Genomic DNA, 25,455 nt, shown 5'->3' with positions numbered 1-25,455 from the left:
GGTACAAAACTAATGCAAATTGAATAGCTATACATGATTCGCCATTTTAGGGACATTTTTACCAGGCACAATTGATTTACTTTCTAAGTCACCCCGATATGTTTCAGAAAAATTAGTTACCTGACAGATACATGCTGTGTAGGTTTTTGTAAAGAAAATGTACGTTTTTGGTAAAGTTAGATCATCGTTTATCGCTCTGTGTGCTTTTTCTGTTTGCCAAAGTATGTTGTTTCATTGTGACTCATCAAAGTGTCTCATTTTTTCACCCAGGGCTGATTATTGGAAGTCGCAACCGAGACACTTCTGTGAGTTTTGCAAGTGTTGGATAGCTGACAACAAACCTGTAAGTAACGTTACCCCCCTCCCCAGGCAGTTGTCCTTATGAAACACTAGAGAGGCGAGTAGAAACAGTCCTCTACCTGCCAGGATTTAAACCCAGACTCGCCAGCTTGCTGAACCAACACCATAACCGATAATAATAATGATAAGCAGGGCTCGAAATTCATTTTTGGGATTAGGTGCACTGGTGCACCCAGCTTAAAAAATTGGGTGCACCGAAAATTTTTTGGGTGCACCACTTAAATTGAAGTACAACCTAATGGCAAAACTTAGCTACAAGCTATCGAATTCTTAAACAAGTACCATAACAGACATTTTTATTACCTTTCTAACACCTAGATGTCATGAATATGATGTATACTAGTAACTTATACTTTGATATCTTTGCATACATAAACGTAAGAAAATATTTGGGTGCATCCTGTGCACCCACAGAAAATAACTGGGTGCACAGCTTCAATTTTGGGTGCACCTGGGTGCACATGCACCCAGTATTTCGAGCCCTGATAAGCCAAAAGGTTCCTACAGTGTGGGCAAAGTGACCCCTTAAGCCATGTACCAAAACTTTGATTGAATGTTTACTGATTCAAAGGTATTCCTGTGCATCCTGTCAGTAAGTCTTTTTTTCACAATGCATCACTATGAGTCATGCGGCTCATCTGCCCTTGTTACAATATCCTTCTATATTAAAGAAATTTTATTTCTAGGGGTTAATTATAATACCTCTACCCCTTAAAATAGTCACTCTAATTACTTTCTCCCCCTAATAGAGCAGAGACTTCCATGAGAAAGGAAAGAGACATAAAGAAAATGTGGAGCGCAGGATTAAGGAGGTATGCTATTTTCATGTATACATGCTATAATTGTTTATTTACCTACATATTTTATTAGTTAACTTTCAGTATTGTAATTTCTTACCGCAACGTTGTTGTTGTACAGCTCCCTAATTTCCAAGCAGATTTCTATAATGAGGCTAGCAATATCCAGCCCCATACTGCTTAGATATTATACCATCCAGTCCACAAAGTTCTGCTGGTGCAGAATACTAGTACTGTAAATTTGGAAATGTTCACAGTGATTTTATTTTTAATCTAAAGTCTCTACTACAAAATCATTGCAAATATGCCTGTCCATTGATATTGTATCTCTATTGTAATATATGGTTTTTTTCAACTGCAAAAGTAAAACACGGCAAAAACTTCCTCTCCCCTCCTACTATAAAATCACATCCCTGCACAATAAATGAATGCACAGTAATTGTCTACACTTTGTTGCAGTTTTTATTCTGACTTATTCACAATTATTTCTGTGCAGGTACGAGAGAAGAGTGAGGAGCACTGGAAAGTCCAGCAGGAGAACAAGGACTTCCTTCAGCAGATGGAGGCAGTAAGGCATCATCTCTGTTTTTTTTTTTTTTTTTTTTTTTTTTTATTCAACAAAGTGCCTTTTCCTGCTTCCTCACTGTAATGCAACACTTATGCCAGGAATCTAAAGAATAAGGAAAAAGAATCATTGTTTTTTTTTTAATATTTCACTTTCAGATGTGGTTGGTGCTGAAACACATTGTGTAGAAATACAACATAACACAATTAATTTTGCGATATTATTCAACGCTGACAATGAAAAGTCTGTCTAAACTTATGGATAAACCAAAGTTCCAAACTTGCCTTTACAATTTTGGAAAGAAGAGGATTCAATTTTGATTCGTTCTACTTCTACTTTGCCCTCAGAGATTAAAGTTTTGTTTTTGGCTTGTCTGTGTGTGCATATGTCTGTGATTCTGCTTTGCAGTGTCTGTATTAGCCTGGATGCCAGACTGTTCCTAGGGTCTGCACAATCCAACTCCTTAGCTCTAGGGCCAACATGTCCCCAAGGATATTGTCTGGCATCCAGGCTATGTCTGTATGTGTGTTCTACCAAAGGGGGTGAAGTCTGCTATCTCTGACTGACTTCTTATCTGTTTGAAGGCTGCTCTAAAGGCTGCTGCCAAGGACATCGCCAGTGACCCTTCCCTGGCCAGTCAGTATGGCATCAAGGCTCCTATCCACCGGCCTCCCAGCGTTAACATAGATACAGGTACGCTGTAGGTAACGTTACATCTCAACAAACCACTATCCACCGGCCTCCCAGCGTTAACATAGATACAGGTACGCTGTAGGTAACGTTACATCTCAACAAACCACTTTAGAGCTCTAGTCAGGGAGACAGGCAGTGAACTGGAAGAATCCTCCCTTTCAGACAACTGAAAATCCTAAATGGAACCAAATGGAGTGGAAATAGTCGCACCAAATGGGACAGAAAATAGGTTTAAAGGCAATATCTTTTTCATGCATATATTAGGTATATCTGCACACTCCTAAAATTAATTGTAGTAAATCTGTGAATATTATGAATATGTGTCATACAAGTGAATTATACATGATGATCTGAAGATGATGTTCTTTTGTGTAGTTTCCAGCTGGGCAGTGCCTGGTAAGAAGGTGGAAGAGAATTCCAGTCAGCCTGAGGTATGTATGATGGTTGTTACACATACAGTCAAACCTGTATTAGCGGCCACCTTTGCATACCGGCCACCTGCCCATAGTGGCCACTTTTTGTCGGTCCCTTGGATTCGTAATGATTAAGAAATAGGCTTAGCGGCCACCTGTCCAATGCGGCCACGGCCACACGATTTCCGGTCCCGCAGGTACAAAAACACTGCCGATTACGGCCACACGGACCTCTGATCTATGTTTCGGCATACGTTCGGCCAAATACAGCGGCCGTAGCGTCACCCTACGCCGGATTTAAAACCTCTTTGATTTATTTTCAAAACAAAACTTCGTAAACTGGCGCTACCCATACCTGCTGGCAAACGAGGTCATATAAGGTCAATAGACGACACCAATATTACGGAGGTAAATTGTGTTAAAGTTACGTTTTAATACACTATCGCTTAGGTTAATTTACATCACAAAAACTTTCTAAATAAATTGTTACAAAGACAAAATGATATGAACTTCAGACTATGGTGGATTTTATTCTTACATTTATTAAGTCTAAAATGACGAGACTTTTCTTGTAAGTAACAAATTAGCATAATGGGCGAATCTGACGTGTGAACACGAGCGGGAACACGCGGATGGCGAAGTATCAAAGGATACAAGACGAAAGATCAAAGAAATATGACGATACCGGTCTCTTCAGACAATGTGAACTGTAGAACATTTAAAACTTTTTAAAGCTTTTGTTTTCTTAATACATATAGTGTAAAATCATTGCAGTACATGTACAGTACTGTATTGTGTGAATAAAGATCAGTGGGTACTAAAACCATGTGTAACTTATTGCTTGTGGTCAATTAATTAGCATATTCTCTATAGTGGCCACCTCTCTATAGTGGCCAATTTTGACCAGTCCCTTGAGTGGCCGCTATAGACAGGTTTGACTGTACAGTGTATTAAAGGGATATATTGTAAAAGATAATTCACTGTATTTGGTCATTTTTCTATAGTATGAGTTGAACATACCATATTACACTTCACAGCAATATTCACAATGTATGGATATGACTTTATTGTGATGTGAGGACGTATTGAAATATGCACACTTCCCTCCCAGGTCAAATGGAAAGAACTAGCTGTGAATATTTTGTTCACCTGACTGTGTTTTCTGCAGTACATAGGCCTTCAGTGCAGCAAATTAGCCATGATTGAAACATATCAATTGCCTATTGAACAGCAAATAATCTGGAGCATTTACCTTCAATGTAATTGATGTAATCAACATATAAGGTACTATAAAAAGGCCATAGTTAGATGTGCTTAGTCAAGAGTGACAAAGTTAGAAAGATTTTTTGTGAGATATGTACACTTGAGTGAAGCCAACAGTCGATGTAGCAATAATAATTGGTGTATGTTTGCAATGTGTGTCCAGCTGACCAGAGTGACACCCATGAAAAGAACTGTATTCATCTCACATGGTTGACAGGACAATGTTGAAGGTTTTGTGCTCCATGTAGCTGTTACAATAATTGCCCTTCACCCCATCTACCACCAATGCTAACTGTGTTGTACAATCACACTCTCATTATGTACATTATACTTACATTATGCGCTATTGCAAACTTAAGACCACCGGAAAATGCTCCACTTTCTTCTTACCATGAAATTGAATTAGTTCAAACATAAAGGCATTTATAGTACCTTTTGAAGTGAATGATTACTAGCCAGTGGTGCATGTATAACATATTACTTTGACTAGTTTGAGAACATGATACGCTCCGTAGTGACAGCCCCCACAGTTGGGTCCTTCTGTGCCAGGCTGGAGGTTTGTACGCCTTAGCCCGGGACCTCAGCTCCCCCCTACTTTGCCCCTGATGGGGTTATCTGGGGGTAGTAGCAATGTAGATGTAGATATAGATGTAGATGTAGGACAAAGGTATTTTGAGTTCATCGCACAGTTCTGGCATACTTCCTAGCGTCTGGTGTTTGTTTGAAGGGGTTGATGGATTCATACCCTGATTCAAGCTGGCGTGGGAAGAGCTCGCTACCGATCTCCCGCCACACGCGCCCCTGCAACTTACACCCTCCCAGCAACCTAGCTGGCCTCCAATATCACGTGCCAGACTGCGGGAGGCAGCTGGATCGTCGCACAGTTGTCAATTGTGGGGTGCTTGTGGCAGGGGAACGGTAGCAAACCCTTCCCATGCCAGCACAAATCAGTTTGGTTTCCCAGTGTAATGGATTCATAATGACAACCTGGAGAAAAACAGTAGAAAGTTGTGCCAGTGCATGAAGGCTTTAGTTGTGAGACCTGAACTGTTAGTCGTTCTGTCATGTAGGATTAGTTTACCTGCTAAGGTCCCTGGCAAATTGCTACAACTTCTGTTCAATGGTTTGGCTCAAATTAAATATTGTACATGTCAAATGGAAACAACTAGCTGTGAACCTGTATGACTCAAATGTTGCCCTCCTTTGCATTTGCCTTGCATGTGCTTGTCTAGTGTATCAATGGTATTGAGTTATGTTTATGGTAAATATTTACCAGGAATCTTTGAAAAACACCAGCAAGGGATATGTATTTCCTGGTGAAATAGATGAAATAAAATGGAAGAGGAATATATTATGATAGTTTTGGCATTTTCATTGAAAGTCATACAAATTTGTGTCAAGGTTAGTCAAGCTCATATTGTTTGAACATTCAAAAATGGTACAGATGTAAACTTCTTTTCACTTTGTGTAGGGAGAAGGGGACAGTGGTCCATGGGTTGAGAGCACTAGTCCAGAAGGATACACCTACTATTATAACACTGTTACAGGAGGTAAGGACACTACTAGACTTGTCTTACTAATCCACTACGAACACTCCATTTTCTCTTTACCATGATTGATGCATGAAATTAAATCACTGCAAACTTATATGCATTACAGTATATCTACAGTTTGTTGTTGGTGTTAACTTCTTAATGTTTGATTTGCTTCAAAGAATCCCAGTGGGAATTACCATCCAGTGTAGAAACAGAGGAAGCAGCCAAAACTGTGGTTTCAGAGAAGAAAACAGCAGCAAAAGCAACAGAGAAAACTAGTGAGGTATGAAGCTTTAGGTTTTATAGACTCTTAACTGACAAGTTTCTCTTCCCTCTGGAATCATATTTTTTTCATATCTAGAAGCATAGGGATGTAGGGATGTTTCAACAGTACTGAGCTATCCACTAATCATTTTTATTTGGTTCTATTTCACCTTGTAAGTTGTATTTATTTCATTCTCAATATCCTCCCAAAGCACAATGCTGTGCAATAATGAGGCAAACAGTTACTGTATCTCTCTCAACAGTTTGTCATCTTCCTTGTTTTTACAGTCAGAGAACGCCGGGTGTCCGTGGGTAGAGGGAACCAGTGCAGAAGGACATGTGTACTACTACAACACAGAGACTGGAGGTAATGGTGTAGCATTCAGGAGATGTCAATCCTCTACCTCAATTCCTGTCACTCACTTCCCAAGTTTGGCAAAGACTGTTCTCCTTTGTTTATTTATCATGAAATTTTGTAAAGGTTCATGCATTGTTCAAACAAATTTTCAAGCAGCTGTAGCTTAACATTTGTCCACAGAGTCCAGATGGATGACAAATGTACAGATTGATGCAGCAACTTATCAGAGTTAAGATGGGGGGGAATAGATGAGTGTGACTCATACACAAAGATTGTTTCCATGTAATATGCATTATCATTACTTTTGTATCGTTAAGAATCACAGTGGGAAAAGCCAGCCAACTTCACCACTACCCCCAAAGAAGCGAAATCACAGGAAAACAGAAGTCAGGATAAGGATGAAAAGGAGCAAGATGAAAAGGCATCTACAAGCTCTAGTCAGGTTAGAAAATGTACATATTACTGTCTGGAACCGCATACATATCAATACTTCTTTATCACAATGTAAGAGTGCAGGGGAAGGGAGAAAACTAAAGGGTGCTTTGTATTTTGTACATTGTACAGTTGAATGTCTGGAACCACACAAATGTTAGTACATGTACTTCTTAATCACAATGTGTGGGGGGAAGGAAAAAAAAAACTTGTAACTTTTTAGTTGTGAATGTCCCTTAAGTTGTTTTGGTCGTGTTTATAGGAAGATGCTGAGAGCTGTCCATGGGTCGAGCGGACCAGCCCTGAGGGACACACATACTACTCCAACACTGTTACAGGAGGTATGGAAATGCTATTTGCCAGTTTGAAAATACATTTGTAGTTACAATACACAGCAGCATACACTACATGTCAGGAATGTTGCACTACCAGTACTACTAGGTACAAGAAGGTATTTGTGTTTCATAAGGTGCTGTTTTTGGTAGCTTGTTTGAGATGTTATTTCCTTACTCTGAATAGCCCAGTCAACATCAATAATATGTAATAGTTCAGGGCATTGATCACAGTTTCACAGAAGTTTTTTACCACTATTTCATATGTGTGGAAAGAATCTCAATGGGAAAAGCCATCTGACTTCACGTCCGGAAATTCAGCAGAGGAGTCATCTAAAAAAGTCAAGAGAAAGGACGGAGAGAAAGAAGAGGGAAAAGAGGAAACCCCAGAAGTGAGTGAAAGCTTATTGGTTTAGCTCAAATGAACCATGAGACTTGTTCAGTTATAGACAAGGTCATACTTTAGTAGGCCAGCAAAATGCTTGTTACATGGGATGTACTAGTACATCATACGATTACATGTGCACATTGCAGTCAAGTATCTATCACCAGGGGTTTTTCTAGTAAAAAAATGCATAGGTTCTGGAGGTAGCAAAGTGACGCAGCAGGGGGATGATGCTGACTATCTTAATGTGTTTTAGAGGACTTTGAGTTAAAAAAAGGTATTCTCAGGCTTCTCAAGGTCAATTGATACTGTCAGCAGGTCACAGTTGAAGTAGGTGGCCTCATGTGACCTGATAGCATTCCTTGTCAATCTGAATTTTATGCTTGTCAGAGAATCTGTTCTGTTGAGGAAGGGGGTCCATAGTCAGAGTGCAGTGCCTTGTTCCCTCTTTAGAAAAATCCCTGTACTTAAATGGCCTGATGTTGTTTTCCCCTCTCATGGTCCTTAGGAGAAAGTGGAGAAGAATGAAGAAGTTGAGGAAGGAGTGAAAGAAGAAAAGACAGAAAAAAGATCACTGAAGAGAAAGTCTGCATATGGTGCATGGACAACAGTACAGAAGACCAGGTCAGACTCTGATTTAGCTATTGTGACTAATTGCAACATTGTTCAGCAACGTTTTAGTGCTAAACACTCCTGGTATACAGATGTTTCTAGCATCTGCAGATTGGCATCTTGCAGGATTGAAACATTACAAGACAATTGAAACAATATATGGTCAGTTTTATTCCTCTTTTGTATCAAAAGGAATGTAAAGGATCCTTCACTAGTGTGTAAAATGTGCTTTAACTGCTGAATTACTCTGCTTTAACATATGTACTTGTCTTATAATTATGCCTGTGGTATAAATGATATTCACAATATTCCATACTGTTCTTACAGCCAAAACATAGACCTGCAGCTGCCCTGTGGTGCTGCCGACCTGAAGCCTGACCCCACGCCACAGTTCACACAGGAGCCAGTAAGAGTCAAGTTCAAGGAAAAAACAGTCACCTCGCTGAGCTCTGGTGTATTTTCTAGCGAAGAGCCAGTCGGATTTAAGAAGAAGAAAGTGAGGGCCAATCGTAGCATCAGGAGAAGGGACGATGAAGACTAGACCTGGGTGTACACTACAATTAGAAAGGGTTGTCTTCAAACATTTGGCTGCTGTAGACTTCAAAATCATCCCCAGATTCCTCACTTTCCGACTGACCTGTTCTTGCAATGTTTGTCACGAACATAAGGAATGTATTCTTCCATTTGGGCCTGTTCCCATTAACAAAGTTCAAAGGTAGCTGACAGCAAGGAAACTAATGTATATTCAGGATCAAGGATTACTGAAGAATCCAAATGGTCAGGACTGGCTTAAGTTAAGTGTCTGTGACTGTTTTATTTTGTGTTGAACTAAGATGTAGAAACCAATTAATTACTTTCCACATTGACTGCTATGTATTCATGTTATTGTCACACTCATACAAACAAAATGAATTTTTATCTAGTTGTATGTAGATATTAAGTGAATAAAAACATAAAGAAATGTCATTAAATGGTTGTAAGTTTTTTTCAATCATTTTGCTGGAATATATAAAGCTCGAAAAACTGCGTAACTGACTCAATTTGTGAATCACTTTTAATAACATGTTATGTGCATGTATCATATTTTGCTTTAATTTTCTCACATGTGAAATAATATGTTTATGTTTGTTTTCTGCATGTTGCTGAGTTATTTTTTACTGCCCTGTCTCCCTGTCTGTTGCTGCTAGTACTTGGAAAGTGTTTGAGGATACTGTGGCAAGGTCACCTAAGGCCAGACACTAATCAAACCCATGCTGGTGGGGTGGTTCTGTCTGACTGGTCACAGTGGTATTAATCACAAGGACAGAAGTGAGAAGAGGACAGTGACTGCCCTAGCTATAGGCTATTGCTGAGATCGTGTGGTGCAATTGACTCAGGCCCAAAAAGTTCCCTGTGTTTGAAACCTGCTATGTCACCGATCGTGTGTCCTTGGGAAAGGTACTTTCCTCACTTCACTCAAGTCAAAATGAGTACCATTCACCCGGACTCCAGGAAGAATAGTGACACATCAGTCACAAATGGAGATTCTTATTCAAACCAAACCAAACTGTCCTGACTAAATCTGCTCTGAGGAGAAGAGAAGTGAGACGAGGACAGTGACTGCCTTGCTGTAGGACTGGTAGTGTCACCTTGTCCTTACTCGACCTACTCTGAGGACATCCGTAAATAGTTTCATTAGGTTCAACAAAGTCTTCTTTGTTACACAACCTTCCTTTAATTCATCCGTAAACGTTTCGACAACCATCTGTCACCTTCATCAGTAAAAAATGTTCTGAGGACAGCTTTACAGGGGTGTTACTGGTCACACTGGTATTACTCACAGAAGAGAAGTGAGAAGAGGACAGTGACTGCCCTTACTGTGGAACTAGAAGTGTCACCTTGTCCTTACTCGACCTGCTCTGAGGACAGTTTCGTTTGGTTCAACAGTCTTCTTCGTTACACATCCTTCCTTTAATTCATCCGTAAATGTTTCGACAACCATCTGTCACCTTCATCAGTACAAAATGTTCTGAGGACAGCTTTACAGGGGTGTTACTGGTCACACTGGTATTAATCACAGAAGAGAAGTGAGAAGAGGACAGTGACTGCCCTTACTGTGGAACTAGAAGTGTCACCCTGTCCTTACTCGACCTGCTCTGAGGACAGCCTTTACAGGGAGTTGGCATGTGATGCCACAGCTACCATGCTGGTTGGATGAGTGTGGGAGAAGACTTGTAGGGGTTGAAACATCTCCAGTATATGCCAGTAATGTACTACATGTATCCTATGCTACTTTTTAAAATAACTGATTCATCAAGTATAGAGTTTATTCTACCATTGCCTAAACTGCCAAGATTTAATACAACATAAAGTCCCACCAGAAAGGATTTTCCTTGTTTTTTCCCCCATGGTCTGGGCACAGCACCAACTGGTGCTTCCCCCTATATATATATATATATATATATATATATATATATATAATGTGACCATAGGAAAGTAACTCCCCAATAAAACTCTTCATGACTGCAGTTCAATGCACAGTTTTCAAGTTTACCCATTCTCCTACATCACGGATGAATCTGTGTTATAGTAACTCCTTAAGTAAATAATGACCCTGGTCCTTCTGCATTGGAGAATGAGTTAAACTTTACCTGGCAACATTTCCAAAGTCATTAGTTGGAGACCGGCCGAGGAATTGTGCATGCTTCTTGGCAGCAATGGGAAGGTTTAAGTTGAGCAACTTGCAGCTGCCTGCAGCAGTCATAAGTACATGTAAATTCAATTACCTATTTGAAAGGAACGGCATGGATTATTAGTTGCCTAAAATAACCAGTACGTAGAATTATGGGAAATGTAATTATCAGCACAGCTCCCCACACCTTTCTTAAGTAGTGACCTGACTTGATGGCATTACCTTCAGTGGAATGAAACTCACAGCACGGCAATAGATTTCTTCTATTGATTGTTAACTCAATTTTGAAGCAGGCAAGCATCAAATTCGGGTTATTTCTGATGCTTTGGGCAAATTTAAGAACTCCCCAGCTGCAAAAAGTCTATGTACATTTGTGCCAGTTTATTGTTGATTTAATGGCCAAGGTGTTCTCAGGAAAGATGTTTTGAACTGTACTGAACTCAATATTTTCAACTTAAATCTTTCAAAGACCTTTGAACCTTACTGAACGTGATAGAAACTAACAAAGTGTCCAACTTTAAACCTGATAGATTGCAGTTTATGGTTTGGCTAGATAGATTCAAGGTCCAATATGATTTGACACGTGTATAACGTCTCAGTATCACTGACAAAAGGTAGTGAATGCTACCTAAAACATATGACCGTTTCCAAAATTATTTGCCGTTGGTTGAGTGGCCGCTATTTGGCGACACTGGTAACCTTCGCCAAAATATGCTTGAAGTTGGATCCTCGGGAAATTTTGTAACAAAGCCCGGCTGAACGGCCACCTTCATGGGGATTAAGTTGAGCATCAACAAGGCCTGTGGTAGTTTCTGAGCCACAGGTCTCCTTACTTGTATAACGTTTATTTATTCAGATATTCATCAAAATTCACAAAATGAGGTCTGAGAGGTGTGGCCAACATGATTGCGCGGCGCTTCATGATTTCTGCAATGGATTTGGACAGGCCGTTGTTTTGATATCATCTGTATTCTGGTACCCTAGGCCTTTAAAGTTCAGTTGAAGAGGCAGGTTGTGTTTGACGGGTGAGACGTAACTTATGATTTAATCAAAAGTAGCGACTTCTCAGTATACCTCATAAACCACGTCTAATGAAGGGAAGGTCACAGAAACTTGCTTCCTGATTCGCACTGTTCCATAGCAACCTGTATCTGATGACCAGTCACAGGCAGTTCGGAGGGTTCAAAGTTCGCGGTGCCATGCCCTTCTTACTAGCTGATTGGTTTTTAATCATAGAAAGATCACTTTTCAAGTTCTTGCCCCAAGGCTAAGTAGTAATATCCACATAGGAAACAGATGTGACCGGAAGAGTGATTGAGTAGTAACAATGGGCTGTTCAAATACTCGTGTCGGCTATATGTAGACAAGGAATTCGAAGGTTCTTTTTTGGAAGTAGAGGAAGACGAAACGCTCCACTGTTTCTCTTATTTGTGGGTTTTGCGATTTTATTTACATATCAAAGAGTTCTGAGCATCATTGTGTCGTCCAAAGGTAGCGCTTATTCAAACTCAAACTTTGGATGACTCACTCTTACAACATCAACGCAACAGTCATCCAGTCAAAGCACACCATTCTTCACTTACTTAGCCCTTAGGCCACACAGCCGTGCAAGCTCTGCATTGTAGTGTTCTGATTTTAAAGAAATCCATCATAATACAAGAATAACATCAGGAGACAGAGCGTCGTTATTGTCCAAGTCCTGTCCAGTCCAGACGAACTGGCCGACGAATTCGAACACATCAGCATGTCGTTGATTCGTTTGACCTTTTCTTCCTTTAAACGATGGTCTGTTGACATATCAAGGTCAAGTTGAAGATATTCCTGGTCTTCATGGGAGTAGCTGGGCCATGTTTCAAGGTCAAACGTGGATGTGGGTTCCGTGTCTCCCCTGTTGGGGTCCCTGTGGAAGACGAAGGTCAAGTTCGTTTGATTATGATCATTGACACGACAAAGGGACAAGGACATCTCACGATCTCTTAGATTTCTACAGAAAAGAAACAACGATCAAACAGAAATGGCTGTCATTCATGGGCATTTAAGAACAATTTCCTCGGGAAGAGGGTACTAAATACGTTAAATGGTAACACCAACACCTTTGGTTGCGATATTTCAACGACTGCTTCCCATCATGCACTCCTCAGACACGAGACCTCCATTTAACGCCCTGTCCGAGGGACGTCCCAACTGAAGCTAAGCAATCATTATCATCATTTTCACCTAAGTAAAGGCCTAGCCTGAGTGCCAGCCTGCCTAGTGACCACTGGCTCAATTCTTTCGTTAGCAGGCGAAAGGATTGGCACTCAGGCTAGTGACTGTATTTAATAAATATTGTTCCCAATAAGAGGCCTGCAGCCTGGACTCTCCATGGCATACTTAAGGAAGCCCTACTAAACATGGGAAGTCCACAATCAAATGTACCCCTTGCTTACCCAGTTTTCACGAAGTTTGTCCAATAGGTCAGAATCTTCCGGCTGAGAACTCTCTCCCCCTCCGTGAAGTTGACTCGCCAGGCCGGGTCTGCAGGGTCTCTCGGCCAGTCGAAGAAAGGAGCGCCGAACACAAACAGCAGCTCGTCGCCGTGATCGGCTTTAACGTGGCCGGGCTTGCCGTGGTGCCAGGAGGGCCGATGTTGGAACTCGTACAGGTACACGGGAGTATCTAAGGTGAGAAATCTCATTAAGGGTCATATCTCATGTTTTGTGCTATATCCTACGACGTGTATCTATATGTCACGGTGCAGCACCACATCTCATATTCCCAGCCGATCGTCGACAACGATTTTCCGTTTTCAGATAAAGTTATCCATACTTTTATACTGTATATCCGTGCTTCCTACCAGGTACCAACCAGTTATCAAGTCACTAACAATTTCCCAACCCATTCCAGATCTTCCGTCCTCTCCCAAACACGGGCCCCCAGAATGTTTTAAACATTTTGAAATGATTTGGCTACAACAGCCGACCGACGAGTAGCCAACCTTGCAGACGAATTGTCAACCATGGCAGATCGGCTCCCAACCGACTCCCGACCAAGGTCTGGAGAAGGTTGCAAGTGTTCGGGGTGGGGGTGGGGGGTCCGGTCGGTGTAACAGGGCCACACCTCACGTGAAGTGCCATACCTTGGTACTTCGTGCTCACGTGAAGTGGATATGTGTGCTGCCCTACATGTATCGTGCCATGTCTCACCTGTTCTGTACCTGGCGGTGTTGACAGTTGGGGCAGTCATGATGATATCTCCGAGGACCTGCATCAGCGGGTCCTGTTCCGCCATGTACAGGTCCAGCAGGGGGTCGGAGATGAACTTTTTCAGGTCGACTCCCCACTTAAAACACTGGGGAAGAATTGATGGAATTAAGTGGCGAGAAGAACGGTTACAATTCAATCTATAGCTAGGGCGGTGTACCTAAAGCTAAGGGCACAGCCCGCCGTACGTGCACTTTGTCCGTACGTTGTCTGAAAACGTGGGGAGCGACTGGCAAGAGCAGGGAGAGAGTACGTCAATGCACGTCACGCGCACGGGTGCACAAGGTGTTAGTAAGTCTTGCCTGCACGTAAAGTTCTACGGCGTGTCTGCGTGCTCCAAAATCCGCCGGATTCCCTAGAAGTTCGTACGGAGGCGGTACTTACCACTTACGGGTCCTAAAAGCATGCCCACGTTTTGGCACGTAGACAGCACGTATTTGCACGTACGGCGGGTTGTGCACTTAGCTTAAACGGAACATCAGGTGATCAATTAAATGATACAATTTCCTCATTACATATAGTATGTACATATTGTCCTATTTTCAGTTGTGCACGGGTCTGCCTTAGCTATTTGACCAAATTGGCGATGGTCCTTCAACACCTTCTTTAGCTATCCTCTTTGGAAGTTTCACAAACACGCCCCTGCACTATGATCACCAGAACAGCCAGTGCGGGGGGTGGGGGGTGGACCTATGTCCATTCTTCCTGAGATATTTAGCAACTAGTCGCATACTTAGTCAGTTTTCGTATTCCCCTTTATGCAGTGGTAGGGACATAGTGTCTCTGCTGCAACGAATTGTCGCGTGATGCCTGAGGAAGAAAAAACGTGAAGGGGAAAGTTATTGGTATCTCACCTGGAAATAGTTCCCGTATCCAAGGGAGATTGTTGTCCGCATTTGGTCTCTGTCCTTCTCAAAAGTGTTGAAGTGCCAGGAACTGTCTTGCGCAACGATATGTCCCAGCTCGTGGTTGGTGACACCCATGAGATACTCGATGTTCTTCGCCGGCCCGTTCTTCAGTAGCGTTCTCGGCTGATCCGGAAGGAAGGAGCCGTCTACGACAGGCTGGTTCCACGCCGTTAAGGGCCGGACCTTCACGAAATCTTCTATCGATGCATTTCTCAGACATTCCAGCGTTTCCGGAGGAGAGAGATGACGGCACATTCCCGACAGCAAGACGAACCGGTTCACCGTCTGGTCTCTGTTCATATTGGTCGGTAGTGTCGTGGCCGCTCCACTCTGGGATATTGCCCGGCGGAACAATCCGTCGGTGAGAGGGGAGAGCACCAACAGTCCAACGCTCAGCCCGCCCGCAGACTGCCCTGCTATGGTCACCCGCCCGGGGTCTCCGCCGAAGGCATGGATGTTATGCTGCACCCAACGGAGCGCACTGATCTGGTCTAAGAACCCGACGTTCCACTGTCCCCCGATTCCCGAAAATCCAAGGACACCCAACCTGCATCGGCAGAAAGGACGGTTTTTATAGAAATGAGCGCCTGTGAAGATGCAAATGATCAAAGTTAACCTTTTGATGAATTACGGTTGTCTCAGACTCAATGTTATATGCACCCACCTGTAGTTTATAATGACAACGACGATGTTTCCCATCGCGGCTAGGGCCCGGCCATCGTACTGCGCACCGCCGCCGCTGAACAAACCCCCGCCATGTATGAAGAACAGCACCTACAACAACATCTTTAACTTTCATTACACCTTGACATACATGTGTTAGGGTCAGGGATTCTGAAAAATGTGTGCTTTCCAGATCAGTGATGGCAGAATCCTTCTCCCATATAGGCTGGATCACAGACGGGTTATCGTAAACTGGGGCCAGTATTCCTGGACATGGGGCAGGCGCGCATATACCCTCCAGAATTCAGCTGCTATGTTACGGAAAATGCTATCTTAGGACCTTGTAGGCATCAAAATCTCAGCATAGAAATTGTTATACAGAAAACGGAAGTGAAACAAGCCCCCAAACAAACCGGTCATAGAAAGAAGCAACTGAGGCGACAACACGGTCGTATCTGATAGGATATCTGACGTACGTACCGCTAGCCGGGCCGAAGCGTCCATGGTCGGTGTGTACACGTCCAGGAACAGGCAGTCCTCGCTGATCCTGTCATGCGGCATGAACAGCGGGATGCTGTGGTAGAACCGCTGGCCTTTCGGGATGTCCTGGACACAGTGAGCGCCGTGCTGGGTAGCATTTCTAAAGAAAGTTGCGGGACGCGTGGTTTGTAGTTCACCTATATCCGTGGAGTAACCTATATCCGTTGTTCTGAAGTAGGTTGCTTATGGATATCAAGTCAACGGACGATGGTTTCAAAGTTTGTTGATATCCCAAATCACCCTGCTTTTATAAACAACGGATATAGGTTACCCCGCGGATAAAGGTTAACTAGCGTTATATCATTCAAAGTATATCAATGTATAAAAGCTTGCCGTTACTGATGTTTAGTGCTTAGTTACTTAGTAAGTCAAGTGATACTGTAATAAACATTAACTAGGCTTCCATGACATCATACACTCGCCAAATGATGTTAACCTTTCTGACTGACGTGTCATGAAGGTTTGATATAAGAAATAAATGCATTTTGTACCATGTATGTAAAAATTGTGTATAGAGACTTATAGACTTACAAGACTCATAAGGGTACGGTGAGGACTTCAAACGATGTAAACGTAAACTGTGCCTCTAACTTTTCTGATAACTTTTCTGACCCTTGCCTCGTCCCCCATTACATCAATAAGAAAACGGCTTGCAGGCCGATTTGGGATTTCATGAATAGACAAAGGTTCAAACTAAACGTCGTACCTGACACCTGTCCAAGGCGGATGAGGGAGGGGGGCGTGGAACCGTAACTCTCCCAGCGGCGGCCTGGCGTAGGGCACCCCCAGGAACATGTACACCTGGGTCCTGCTGTCCGTCACTCGCTCTGTTCTACCCCGCAGGCTCCCGCTCACGGTGGACGCCAAGACATCCTCATCTGGATCAGAAATTAGATAAAACTCAACGTCTTGGATTCATCAATAATATCATTACCTGTCCTTATCATCGTCTTGTAAGATATTTTTTCACAATGTTTAATCTTCAAGCAGATACTTGGTTCACACTGGATCAGTTTGTACGCCTCGTTATGTACGAGGAAGTAGTACGTCTTTTTCTTCTACATGTAGTTTATCAATAATGCTTGACGATGAATCTAGGATGACAAATCACTGACGTTCTACGTAGAACTTAGTAAAGCGGCCATTTAAGCTGGCCTCCTTCTCAGCCTTCAGGAGCCGCGGTGTTAGTTTTTTCCGGGGGGGGGGGGGGGGGGGCTCGTCTCTTAATCACATGAACTAGATTTCTAGCGAGGTCAACGCCCATGAAGTCGGTTCTTTCAGATGCAGAGTAAATAATTAACACTAAACTGATGGCACGCGAGAGGTAGGGAGGAATATTTCACACCTATTGTCCGTCGATTACTGACTGTTAGGTAACGGCAATGCATTACAAAGCACATATTTTTGTGAGCTGGCCCCTTCAAATGCTGGTTATATGTATATAATGTAGCATAGAAGGGCGGACTGAAGAATCAACAGACAACACAACTTGCAATTGAGTACATAACGGATCTTATTTTCGTGAATACAACCTCCTTGACATAACGAAGCATATGCATGCTGCGAGACATATCGCTGTGTAGTGTAACTTTGTGTAGTGTGCAACACACGTCACTGTTCTCAACTGAGTATAAAGGTCTACGTCCGAGACGCTATCTAGCTGTTAGATGAGTCTGACTGTCCTAGAAAATGCGTGCGATGTCTTCTCTTGCCGGTAGTCTGTGATTTCGCGATTCGCGATTTTTAACATGGGCTCCGTTTCAGTCTCTTTCAGGCGCTGATTCGCGAACCACGAAAAAAACAGCACCGTTAGCAGAATGCAACGGAGGCTAACATTAGTAAGAATAGTAGTAACATGGGCTATAGTGGGAAACGGAGTTTCCGTGTGTGCCACAAGACCCTCCTTCCCCACTTTAGAACCTTTATAATCTCCAAGTAGATCCTATAGCAACGGTAGCATAAGATGAAGCCGGCCTAGTAGTTTCTATACTTCCGGAGAATACACACTCCAATCCTGACTTCACTCCTCTGCCAGCATTTGATACTATCTCTAATATGCCACCGTAGGATCTGCTTGGAGATTATACCTCGGCCCACAGTTGAAAATCGTGAATCAGCGCTCCCCAAAAACCGTTGATAAACGCCGCCGCTCCAGAAATCTGCGAATGGAGCCAGAAAAGAGCAGTCGCGACTAGTCAAGCCTCATGCAGACCCTCCTTCCTCCCTGCCGTTCGTCCTTCAGCAAACTGACGTACGTAAACATCCCGTGGGCGTCGCTTCGTTTGTATTATTGGTGTGAAATTGCATCGTTAGAACCTGTCAAGTCAATGTATCTGGTATATATCAGGCGTTAGACAGGGAGTCGGGCCAGACAGAGATAGGTACATTATCGTCGCTAATAAGGAATAACGATAGCCGTTAACGTTGTTATCTTCGGTCCACTTCAAGATACGCGGAGAGCGGGGAATGTAATCTCCAAGCAGATCCTACGGTGCCATAAGATAGTTTCAAAGCTGGCCAAGGAGTATAGCCGACCAAAGGGAGTCAGACGGGCATCGGTAGCATTCACACTCCTAGGCCGGCTTCACTCCTCTGGCCACCTTTTGATACTATGTTATGCTACCGTAGGATCTGCTTGGAGATTAGCAGGAAGGGAGAAGACAGCTAGGGATGGGCACCACAGGTTTACGGTCTGAGTAGAACAGGTTAGGTATGGGCCAATTCAATAGCCTGGTATCCATCCACTAATCCAGATGTATTATAGCTCCCGAGTCTCTTCTGTCCTCTCTGTAAATACGTACGTCTGTAATACAGGAAAGACTCGAGAGCTATGATACGGCCACGGCTAGGCTAGATACCAGGCTACTAACTCGTGAAAAACACAAGATTGTTGTAAAAGGGGAAAGTTCGAGGCCTACCTGGTAGTTTATCCATTTTTCGGCGAAATCAAATCCCCTGAGGGGATTAAATTTCGCAGAAAATGGATAAACTACCAGGTAGAGTTTACTGTACATGTACAATGTAAAAGGGTAAAGAATCCTGAGGAATTAGAGGACACTATAAGTATCTCCCGTAGGTCCAAGTTTGTTACCCAGTGCACATAGGAGGGATTTTCCACATCAGCTTGGGGATACAAAGCGTGGCAGTGCGAGGAAACTCTCTCAACGCGTTTATCGATGTTCTGGCTGAATTGCCGTCTCGCTGGTTTACACAACAGTTAGCATTCGGGGGATGCCTTGAAGGCATCAGGCTGCACACAACGTGACACTTTCACCTACATTAGTTGGCGGGCTATTTCAGGAAAAATACTTTCAGTTTCACCTTTTCTGTGTGGAACAGAAGTTCCGCCCACTCGCATGGACCCGTCGTGACTACTCTGGGTCTACCTAGGGAATACTAATCACGTCGTGTGTACTTGACACTTGACACTCTGATTTTTTTGAAATGGCTTAATGCTTCCGGGTATTACGATGCAAGAGCGGGAATTCACAACGCTCGATCGGGGAATAGGGCATATAGCGGCAAGAAGTGTTGTAATGTTGATGGTATTTTCAGATACAGCATTCTGCCGTACACTGTCAGTTACGGGATAGTAAAGGTTATTCTTGACAGTACGATCAGGCGGCTTTTCCTAGGAAAAGAATAATCGATGGTTGCTACGTAACATATTTTGTTATGACTGACTAGCTTAGCGTTTCACACAGGTGCCTAGGGCCCAAGTGATAATGTCAACGTTCATACGTTGCAAGCTAGCCTATTTTGCAGGCCCTATAGGAGTGCTGGTTTTTATCGATTATCCGGGGGAAGGGCGCTGATTTGCGATTTTCAACATCAGGCCAGGGTCTCTAGTGCAGCGGGGATCAGGTTTTGATCATTCGACATAGTGGCCTCTGAAAATCGACTGAAACCAGCGCGCCCTTCAAAATAAAGGCCAACGCTCCTAAAAGACCTGCCTGAAAGGAGGCTAGTTACATGCTCCGGTAATACCAATCTATTACATGCACGAACTACAAACTACAACTGTGTTGTGGATATTTCAGTGGCGATATAAACCATATTATAACGCAAAATATGGCATCAGATGCTTCCGAAGCGGAGTCGCACTCACCTTGATCTGTAGGCGGGTCGTGTAGCGGCGAGTCGTCGGGCCGGCCGCTGGGGAGACCCGGACACGTGACGAGGAGGATCCACCACCACACCAATGAGGAACACACAGCCGTGGTCTGCATAGCGTAAATCGTCCCTCTGCTCTTGAGCATGCCTCGTCCGTCTGTTTCACCGCTAGCTCTCGCGGCACCTGTCAGAAAGCAGCGCCTTAAATAAGGATGAAGTCAGCGAGGGGTCCTGTGAAGAATTCCGGGGGAGGAGGGTGTAATACAAAGAAGCAGGCCAGGTACGAGTTGCCTCTGCCCGCTCTAGGCACAGGCACTGCCGCTGTATCCAGGCTTGGCAGGTGGCACGGGGAGGAAAAGCGACCTTCTGTGCTGGTCCAACTGGCCTGGCACTCCATTAAAGGATAACTGAGGTTTGAGTTCATAAAGTTAAAATCTAAACTGCCAACAATTACACACGCTTGAAGGCGCTGTCACTTCAATTATTTTCAATGGGTAACTGGAGTTGTGGTGGGTGTGTTTGTCTGACCCGAAATGTAACCTCTGTTGTACCCATGCACCTTCATTGAACCTGCAATATAAGCATTAAGTGACTTGATAAAGAACAGATGGGAACAGTACAGACTTGTGACAGGTAAGTTCTGCAGGACTTGGCTGGAGATGTGAGGCCTGCAGTGACGTGACGGCAGCCTATATCCTCTAACCAAGTAGACGTGCCGAGGGTTAGAGTATGGTGAACCATAAGTAACGTTAACTGCAAACAGGCGTGGCTGTGATTATCCACAAACAACGTTAACTTTCTTGTCTGAATTATGTGTGCGTGAGACACAAAAGGGTGGATTTCAGCGGGGCAACTTCGGAAGGTGTATGAACTGAAAGAAGCAGTGCACTGTAGAGTGTCATATTTAAACACTGCTGATTTGGTGCGTGGTTGAGAATTAAATCTTTCGGGAATTATGAAATTTTCGTAACACGAGCATATCAACCTTTAGAAGTGGAATCTGGGAAGACGATAATTGGTATTGGGTAACATCTAGTGCATTGACCCGGAAACACCTGCCGAAATACAAGAACCCACAAACTCCCGGTCACAGCGGTAGTTTTGCGACTCGGTTTTTAGGTAGATTAGAGATCAGGATGAATGCGGCGCGCAGTTAGGCGGACTTCTCTGGTTGTCTGCCAGATAAAGAAAATATAAGTGCCCATTGTCCTACACGTCCTAGATTATCATGATTCTGAAAAAGTGTTTTACTGACTTCAAATAAAGCTTCATGGCGGTAGTTGACCTTGTCCAGGATGTCATTATAAAATGACCTTGTCCCGGGTGTCCATGATGAGTTCGGTAGATACCCGCCGATCTTATAGGTGTGCATCCAAACCCACACAAGAAGAGAGAAAAATGAGCCGTGTTGCATTTTTAGCGGAGGCGCCTCTCTCTCTTTCTTTCTCTCCATCTTTCTCCCTCACCCTCCCTCTCCCTTTTTCTCTCTCTCCCATTTCTCTTCCTCCTTCTTTCTCTCTCTTTCTGCCTCTCTCTCTATCTCTATCTCTTTATTTCTACTATCGGTCGCCAATTCACATTTCTCAGACAAGGAATATCATCTCTTGTCCTGATACATCAAATTTCGTAAATCATTTCATTGGTCACAAGGAAGTAACGTCAAGGCCCTTTTCCGAATATGGTGTTGTTTAGAAGACGGAGTGTGCTGAGCCAAGGCCTCTCAGTGGGGAGAGATCCCCGAGGATTGGAAATCTCCTTAGAATGTTCTGTCTCCACGACCTTTAAGTGTTTCATGTTCATAATGATCTGTCGGGAAGTACATTACACAGAACAGTACTAGTGTCCTCTTACATTTATGCATTTCTGAGTATCATACTGTAGGGATTGTGATCTCGGAATGTAGGATGGGGAAGATCGCTTGTCCGCCCACCAGTTTCATGCAAACATTTGTTATAACAATGTAAATGTTAGGGCTTGCTTATTGATACAGCTTATCAGTACGTCCGTTTTTTTTCTCTGCTTAATAGATCAGCGTACAAAGCTTCCTTGTAGCCTCCTTCGCAGACTTTCGGTGCGGTGGTGTTTGGTTTTATTGGGAGCGCTGGTTCGCGATTTTCGCTATATCCCGGTCGACTTCCATGCCCTGCATATTTGTACTTTTGTCGCGTCACTAAAGATTTCTATAATAACTTTTATAGAGAACCGTAGCCCATTTTGAATATCACGAATCAGCGCTCCCCCAAACAATAAACACCGCCGCTCTCTTCACGTCGGTGAAGGAGGCTAGCTTCCGTGGGTACCAGTTTCCTTGATGTACCCGTGACTACGATTAGATAACCATTACGTAATTCCCCTTGGAATTCCACCTTGACGAAAACATTCACCTTGCGGGTAATGTATGCCTGTATGGTGCCGTTAACCACCTACTGTGATAACAGGTCTGCTTCCAGTAACGAGGATGACCCTGTCTCCTAACGGTCATGACTCTGACCTTACATCACGTAGAGGTCAAAGACCTGAGACTCCAGCTGACTGACTACGGTTACCTAACTGGGAAGGACCGACCTCGACTGTCAATTACCATTAGCAGTTCCACCGATGATAGCATGGCAATGAGCAATGAGTGGTTTTTACTGCAAGTGAAATATGTGTATATGGACGACTGAGAACGGAGGTTAAAGAACCTCATTCTGTCATTGAACGAAGATAGCACTAGCGTTGAATGCAACACACACACACACACACACACACACACACACACACACACACACACGCATGCACACGCACGCACGCACACGAACACGCACACGCACGCACGCACACGCACGCACGCACGCGCCGGCGGGACAAAAATGCCTTCACTTTTTGAGATTATACGACGCATAATCTAGCCTGGCCTGGGTACCATCCTATTTCTACCGGGGCTCCTAAATACACTCGCTATCCTAATTTTTATACTAGCGTTCCAAATCGATGGATAAATCAAATACGGCATAGTGTAGATATTATTACTACATTGTACTACAGGTACTGTTACTACTGCCTGCATTAACCTGTGTCCTATAACCTAAGATAACCAATCATTTTGAGTCATTCGGCCGTCGGAAGGCTTCTTCGTAAGTCTATTGATGGTCAGGCACCTGGTAAATAGCCAATGTTAAACACGTATCCATGGATGAAGCACGTTAGTCTTACCTTTCTTGGGCCGTCGGTGGAAAAGAATGAAACTTCACCGCTTGTTTCGGAATGTTGGCGGAATCATGATTCGCAGTGAGGGTGAACTCCCCTACTGTGATGTCCCAAGGTCTTAAATTGATAAACACCGCTGCCACCGATCAATCTAATTCGTCTAAAAAATGAATTGTACACAAGTACTCCTTGTTACCAACTGTCTGCGTTGTGAATATTAGAACAATGCCGATGACTTTGTCGCGCTTTTGACTTTGACTTTGAGGGCCCTACCTGAATAACGAACGTGAATCAGCTCGCACAGTTTATGAACTGCATCCCGTTTAGGAACGTCTTTCAGAAATGCGAATATTCATGTGGTAAGGTGAAGGCTTTTGGTTGCCTTCATTCACAACGTACGGATGGAGAAGTATTGACTTTATAACTGTATACAGTGACAGAAATACCTCAGCTCAATCTACAAGTGGCTACAGTTTGTACGTTTACACGTCTATCTGATGTACTGATAGCCGGATTCATCGCTGTCCTTGCACCTGTTACAAAAACATGGCTCACTGTATAAAGGAAGCCACGAAGTCGACACTGGCAAAGAAACTTTCCTTTCACCTAATCATTTCTGTAATACTAGTAAACAAGCTTTCGTCTGAAATCTTTTTGCGTCAGGTGGGATCGATGATAGGAAATTTATGTTCCAGCTAAACACACGCTTTGGTGCCCAATCATTTTTTTAGACCATAGTAATGCAGGGACGAGGCCTTAGTGGCCCAAATGGACCCTCTCACACATGCGACCTAGCGGTTCCTGCTAGACTGCAGGTGAACGTCTGAAATATCTATTTTTCTATTTGGGCTGTTCAACACTCACACAAACAGGGCTGTCCAACTTGCCGGTGGCTATTACAAAGAGCTAGCTAGCCCTGTTGACAATACAAATGAAATTTGACATGGAAAGAATAGCAATCAATAACAATATTCTAAGCACATGTACATAAAACTTTATTCGCGGTGGCAAATTTTACCCCTCTGCCGGCTGAAGTCCTTCCCCAGCTTATGTTACTGTTTTATGCCACCGGAGGAATCTGCTTGGAGATTACCGTGACTCTGCCAAATATTAAAAGAGAGTCTTCAATATAACGTACTATGAAGGGCAACCAAAACTCACGACCAAAATCAAATGCATAACAAGTGACCATAGGTAACATACTCTGTGACCTAATTATGGTTTATGTCGGTTGTGATGTTTTCTATGGTGTATGACTCGATGTTTATATCGCATACAGAACACATCACATCAGCTTATACCAAAAAACTACTTAAAAGCTAATAGTAACATACCTATCACTGCCAATTTTAAAACACAGTCCTGTACGCATTAACAGCGAAATCAGCGTCTCAATCGAACGACACCAAATGAAAACAACAACACAGCTTTACAATGGATACCTGAGGCGCAAAAAGTGGGTCAATAACAGCTGTGGACAGCTGCCAACACGACCCCATATCTGCTTGGAGATAAGTAATTGCCAAACGCCATCGTCTATACAGGCCAGCTGTTCTACAATACCAGGGAAATAGGGGTGAGATCTCAAATCATTACATCGATAATGAAAACAGCTACCGCGAAAAAAATGATCCCAAGGATCAAACACGTTCTAACCATAAAATGCATTTGACTATCAACCTCGCAAAATGTTAACAGTATGCTATGTCAAACCAACCTCAATATTGGAAACGCAAAACCCGAACGAGATGGCATATTCCGACGAGGACAACATCTGCTTGACGGTATCAAATTACTACAAGGCTTGAGGCACAATCATTAGGAAGACCTGAACCACTATACCGGACGGCGTAGGGGTGAAAACTGAAATTATTACATCCATAATAAAAACAGCTACGGCGAAAAAAAAATAACGTGCATCATTTCCCAACCGAGTACAGACGACATGCCAATCCATATGCGATTGCGGCATACGGAACATAGAGATATAGGTGCGAACACTCAACGCACAAAGTGATTACAATACTCTGTTACTGGAGGTTACCCTCCAGTGTCACAGAGTAACAAGAAAAGTGTTTTCTGACCAGTCAATTATAGCCAGATCAGAAGCAGGCAACAAG

General features: G+C 43.3%; 3 protein-coding genes across 4 annotated transcripts; 2 read left to right on the top strand and 1 right to left on the bottom strand.

Annotated features, from left to right (window-relative positions):
• Positions 1 to 26: 26 nt before the first annotated feature.
• LOC118419005 (WW domain-binding protein 4-like) lies at positions 27 to 2,448 on the top strand. The gene is made up of 5 exons (XM_035825214.1): positions 27 to 159; positions 271 to 343; positions 1,110 to 1,172; positions 1,654 to 1,725; positions 2,307 to 2,448. Coding segments are annotated over exons 1-5 (330 nt in total). The 5' UTR covers positions 27 to 157; the 3' UTR covers positions 2,427 to 2,448.
• A 323-nt stretch (positions 2,449 to 2,771) lies between these two features.
• On the top strand, positions 2,772 to 9,035 carry LOC118419414 (WW domain-binding protein 4-like). The gene is made up of 9 exons (XM_035825782.1): positions 2,772 to 2,846; positions 5,563 to 5,641; positions 5,806 to 5,909; positions 6,179 to 6,257; positions 6,566 to 6,690; positions 6,943 to 7,021; positions 7,289 to 7,404; positions 7,906 to 8,021; positions 8,337 to 9,035. Exons 1-9 carry the CDS (start codon positions 2,772 to 2,774, stop codon positions 8,548 to 8,550), a joined length of 987 nt encoding a protein of 328 aa, XP_035681675.1. The 3' UTR covers positions 8,551 to 9,035.
• A 1,490-nt stretch (positions 9,036 to 10,525) lies between these two features.
• LOC118419504 (fatty acyl-CoA hydrolase precursor, medium chain-like) lies at positions 10,526 to 23,433 on the bottom strand. Of its 2 annotated transcripts, XM_035825912.1 has the most exons (9): positions 23,342 to 23,433; positions 20,142 to 20,330; positions 16,740 to 16,911; positions 15,974 to 16,133; positions 15,495 to 15,604; positions 14,777 to 15,377; positions 13,866 to 14,010; positions 13,110 to 13,338; positions 10,526 to 12,580 (listed from the first exon to the last, which is right to left on the bottom strand). In XM_035825912.1, the coding sequence occupies exons 2-9, from the start codon at positions 20,290 to 20,292 to the stop codon at positions 12,316 to 12,318; spliced, it is 1,833 nt and encodes a 610-aa protein (XP_035681805.1). In that variant the 5' UTR covers positions 20,293 to 20,330; positions 23,342 to 23,433; the 3' UTR covers positions 10,526 to 12,315. The 2 variants fall into 2 exon arrangements, with proteins under 2 accessions (XP_035681805.1, XP_035681804.1); XM_035825911.1 differs by lacking the exon at positions 23,342 to 23,433 and having other exon boundaries at positions 20,142 to 20,732.
• Positions 23,434 to 25,455: the final 2,022 nt, after the last annotated feature.

The sequence above is a fragment of the Branchiostoma floridae genome, chromosome 7 (genome assembly GCF_000003815.2).
Source record: "Branchiostoma floridae strain S238N-H82 chromosome 7, Bfl_VNyyK, whole genome shotgun sequence".
NCBI lineage: Eukaryota > Metazoa > Chordata > Leptocardii > Amphioxiformes > Branchiostomatidae > Branchiostoma > Branchiostoma floridae.
This window is presented reverse-complemented; position numbering and strand designations above follow the sequence as displayed.

Excerpts from the sequence above, each read along its gene's own strand:
- LOC118419005 (XM_035825214.1), top strand. Across the intron at positions 1,173-1,653 it reads TGGAGCGCAGGATTAAGGAG|GTACGAGAGAAGAGTGAGGA; the intron begins GTATGCTATTTT and ends ATTTCTGTGCAG. Across the intron at positions 1,726-2,306 it reads TCCTTCAGCAGATGGAGGCA|GCTGCTCTAAAGGCTGCTGC; the intron begins GTAAGGCATCAT and ends ATCTGTTTGAAG.
- LOC118419414 (XM_035825782.1), top strand. The coding sequence starts at position 2,772 with ATGATGTTCTTTTGTGTAGTTTCCAGCTGGGCAGTGCCTGGTAAGAAG. Across the intron at positions 7,405-7,905 it reads GAAAAGAGGAAACCCCAGAA|GAGAAAGTGGAGAAGAATGA; the intron begins GTGAGTGAAAGC and ends CATGGTCCTTAG. Across the intron at positions 8,022-8,336 it reads ACAACAGTACAGAAGACCAG|CCAAAACATAGACCTGCAGC; the intron begins GTCAGACTCTGA and ends CTGTTCTTACAG.
- LOC118419504 (XM_035825912.1), bottom strand. The coding sequence starts at position 20,292 with ATGCTCAAGAGCAGAGGGACGATTTACGCTATGCAGACCACGGCTGTG. Across the intron at positions 15,605-15,973 it reads ACGCTTCGGCCCGGCTAGCG|GTGCTGTTCTTCATACATGG; the intron begins GTACGTACGTCA and ends ATGTTGTTGTAG. Across the intron at positions 12,581-13,109 it reads ACAAACTTCGTGAAAACTGG|GGACCCCAACAGGGGAGACA; the intron begins GTAAGCAAGGGG and ends CGTCTTCCACAG.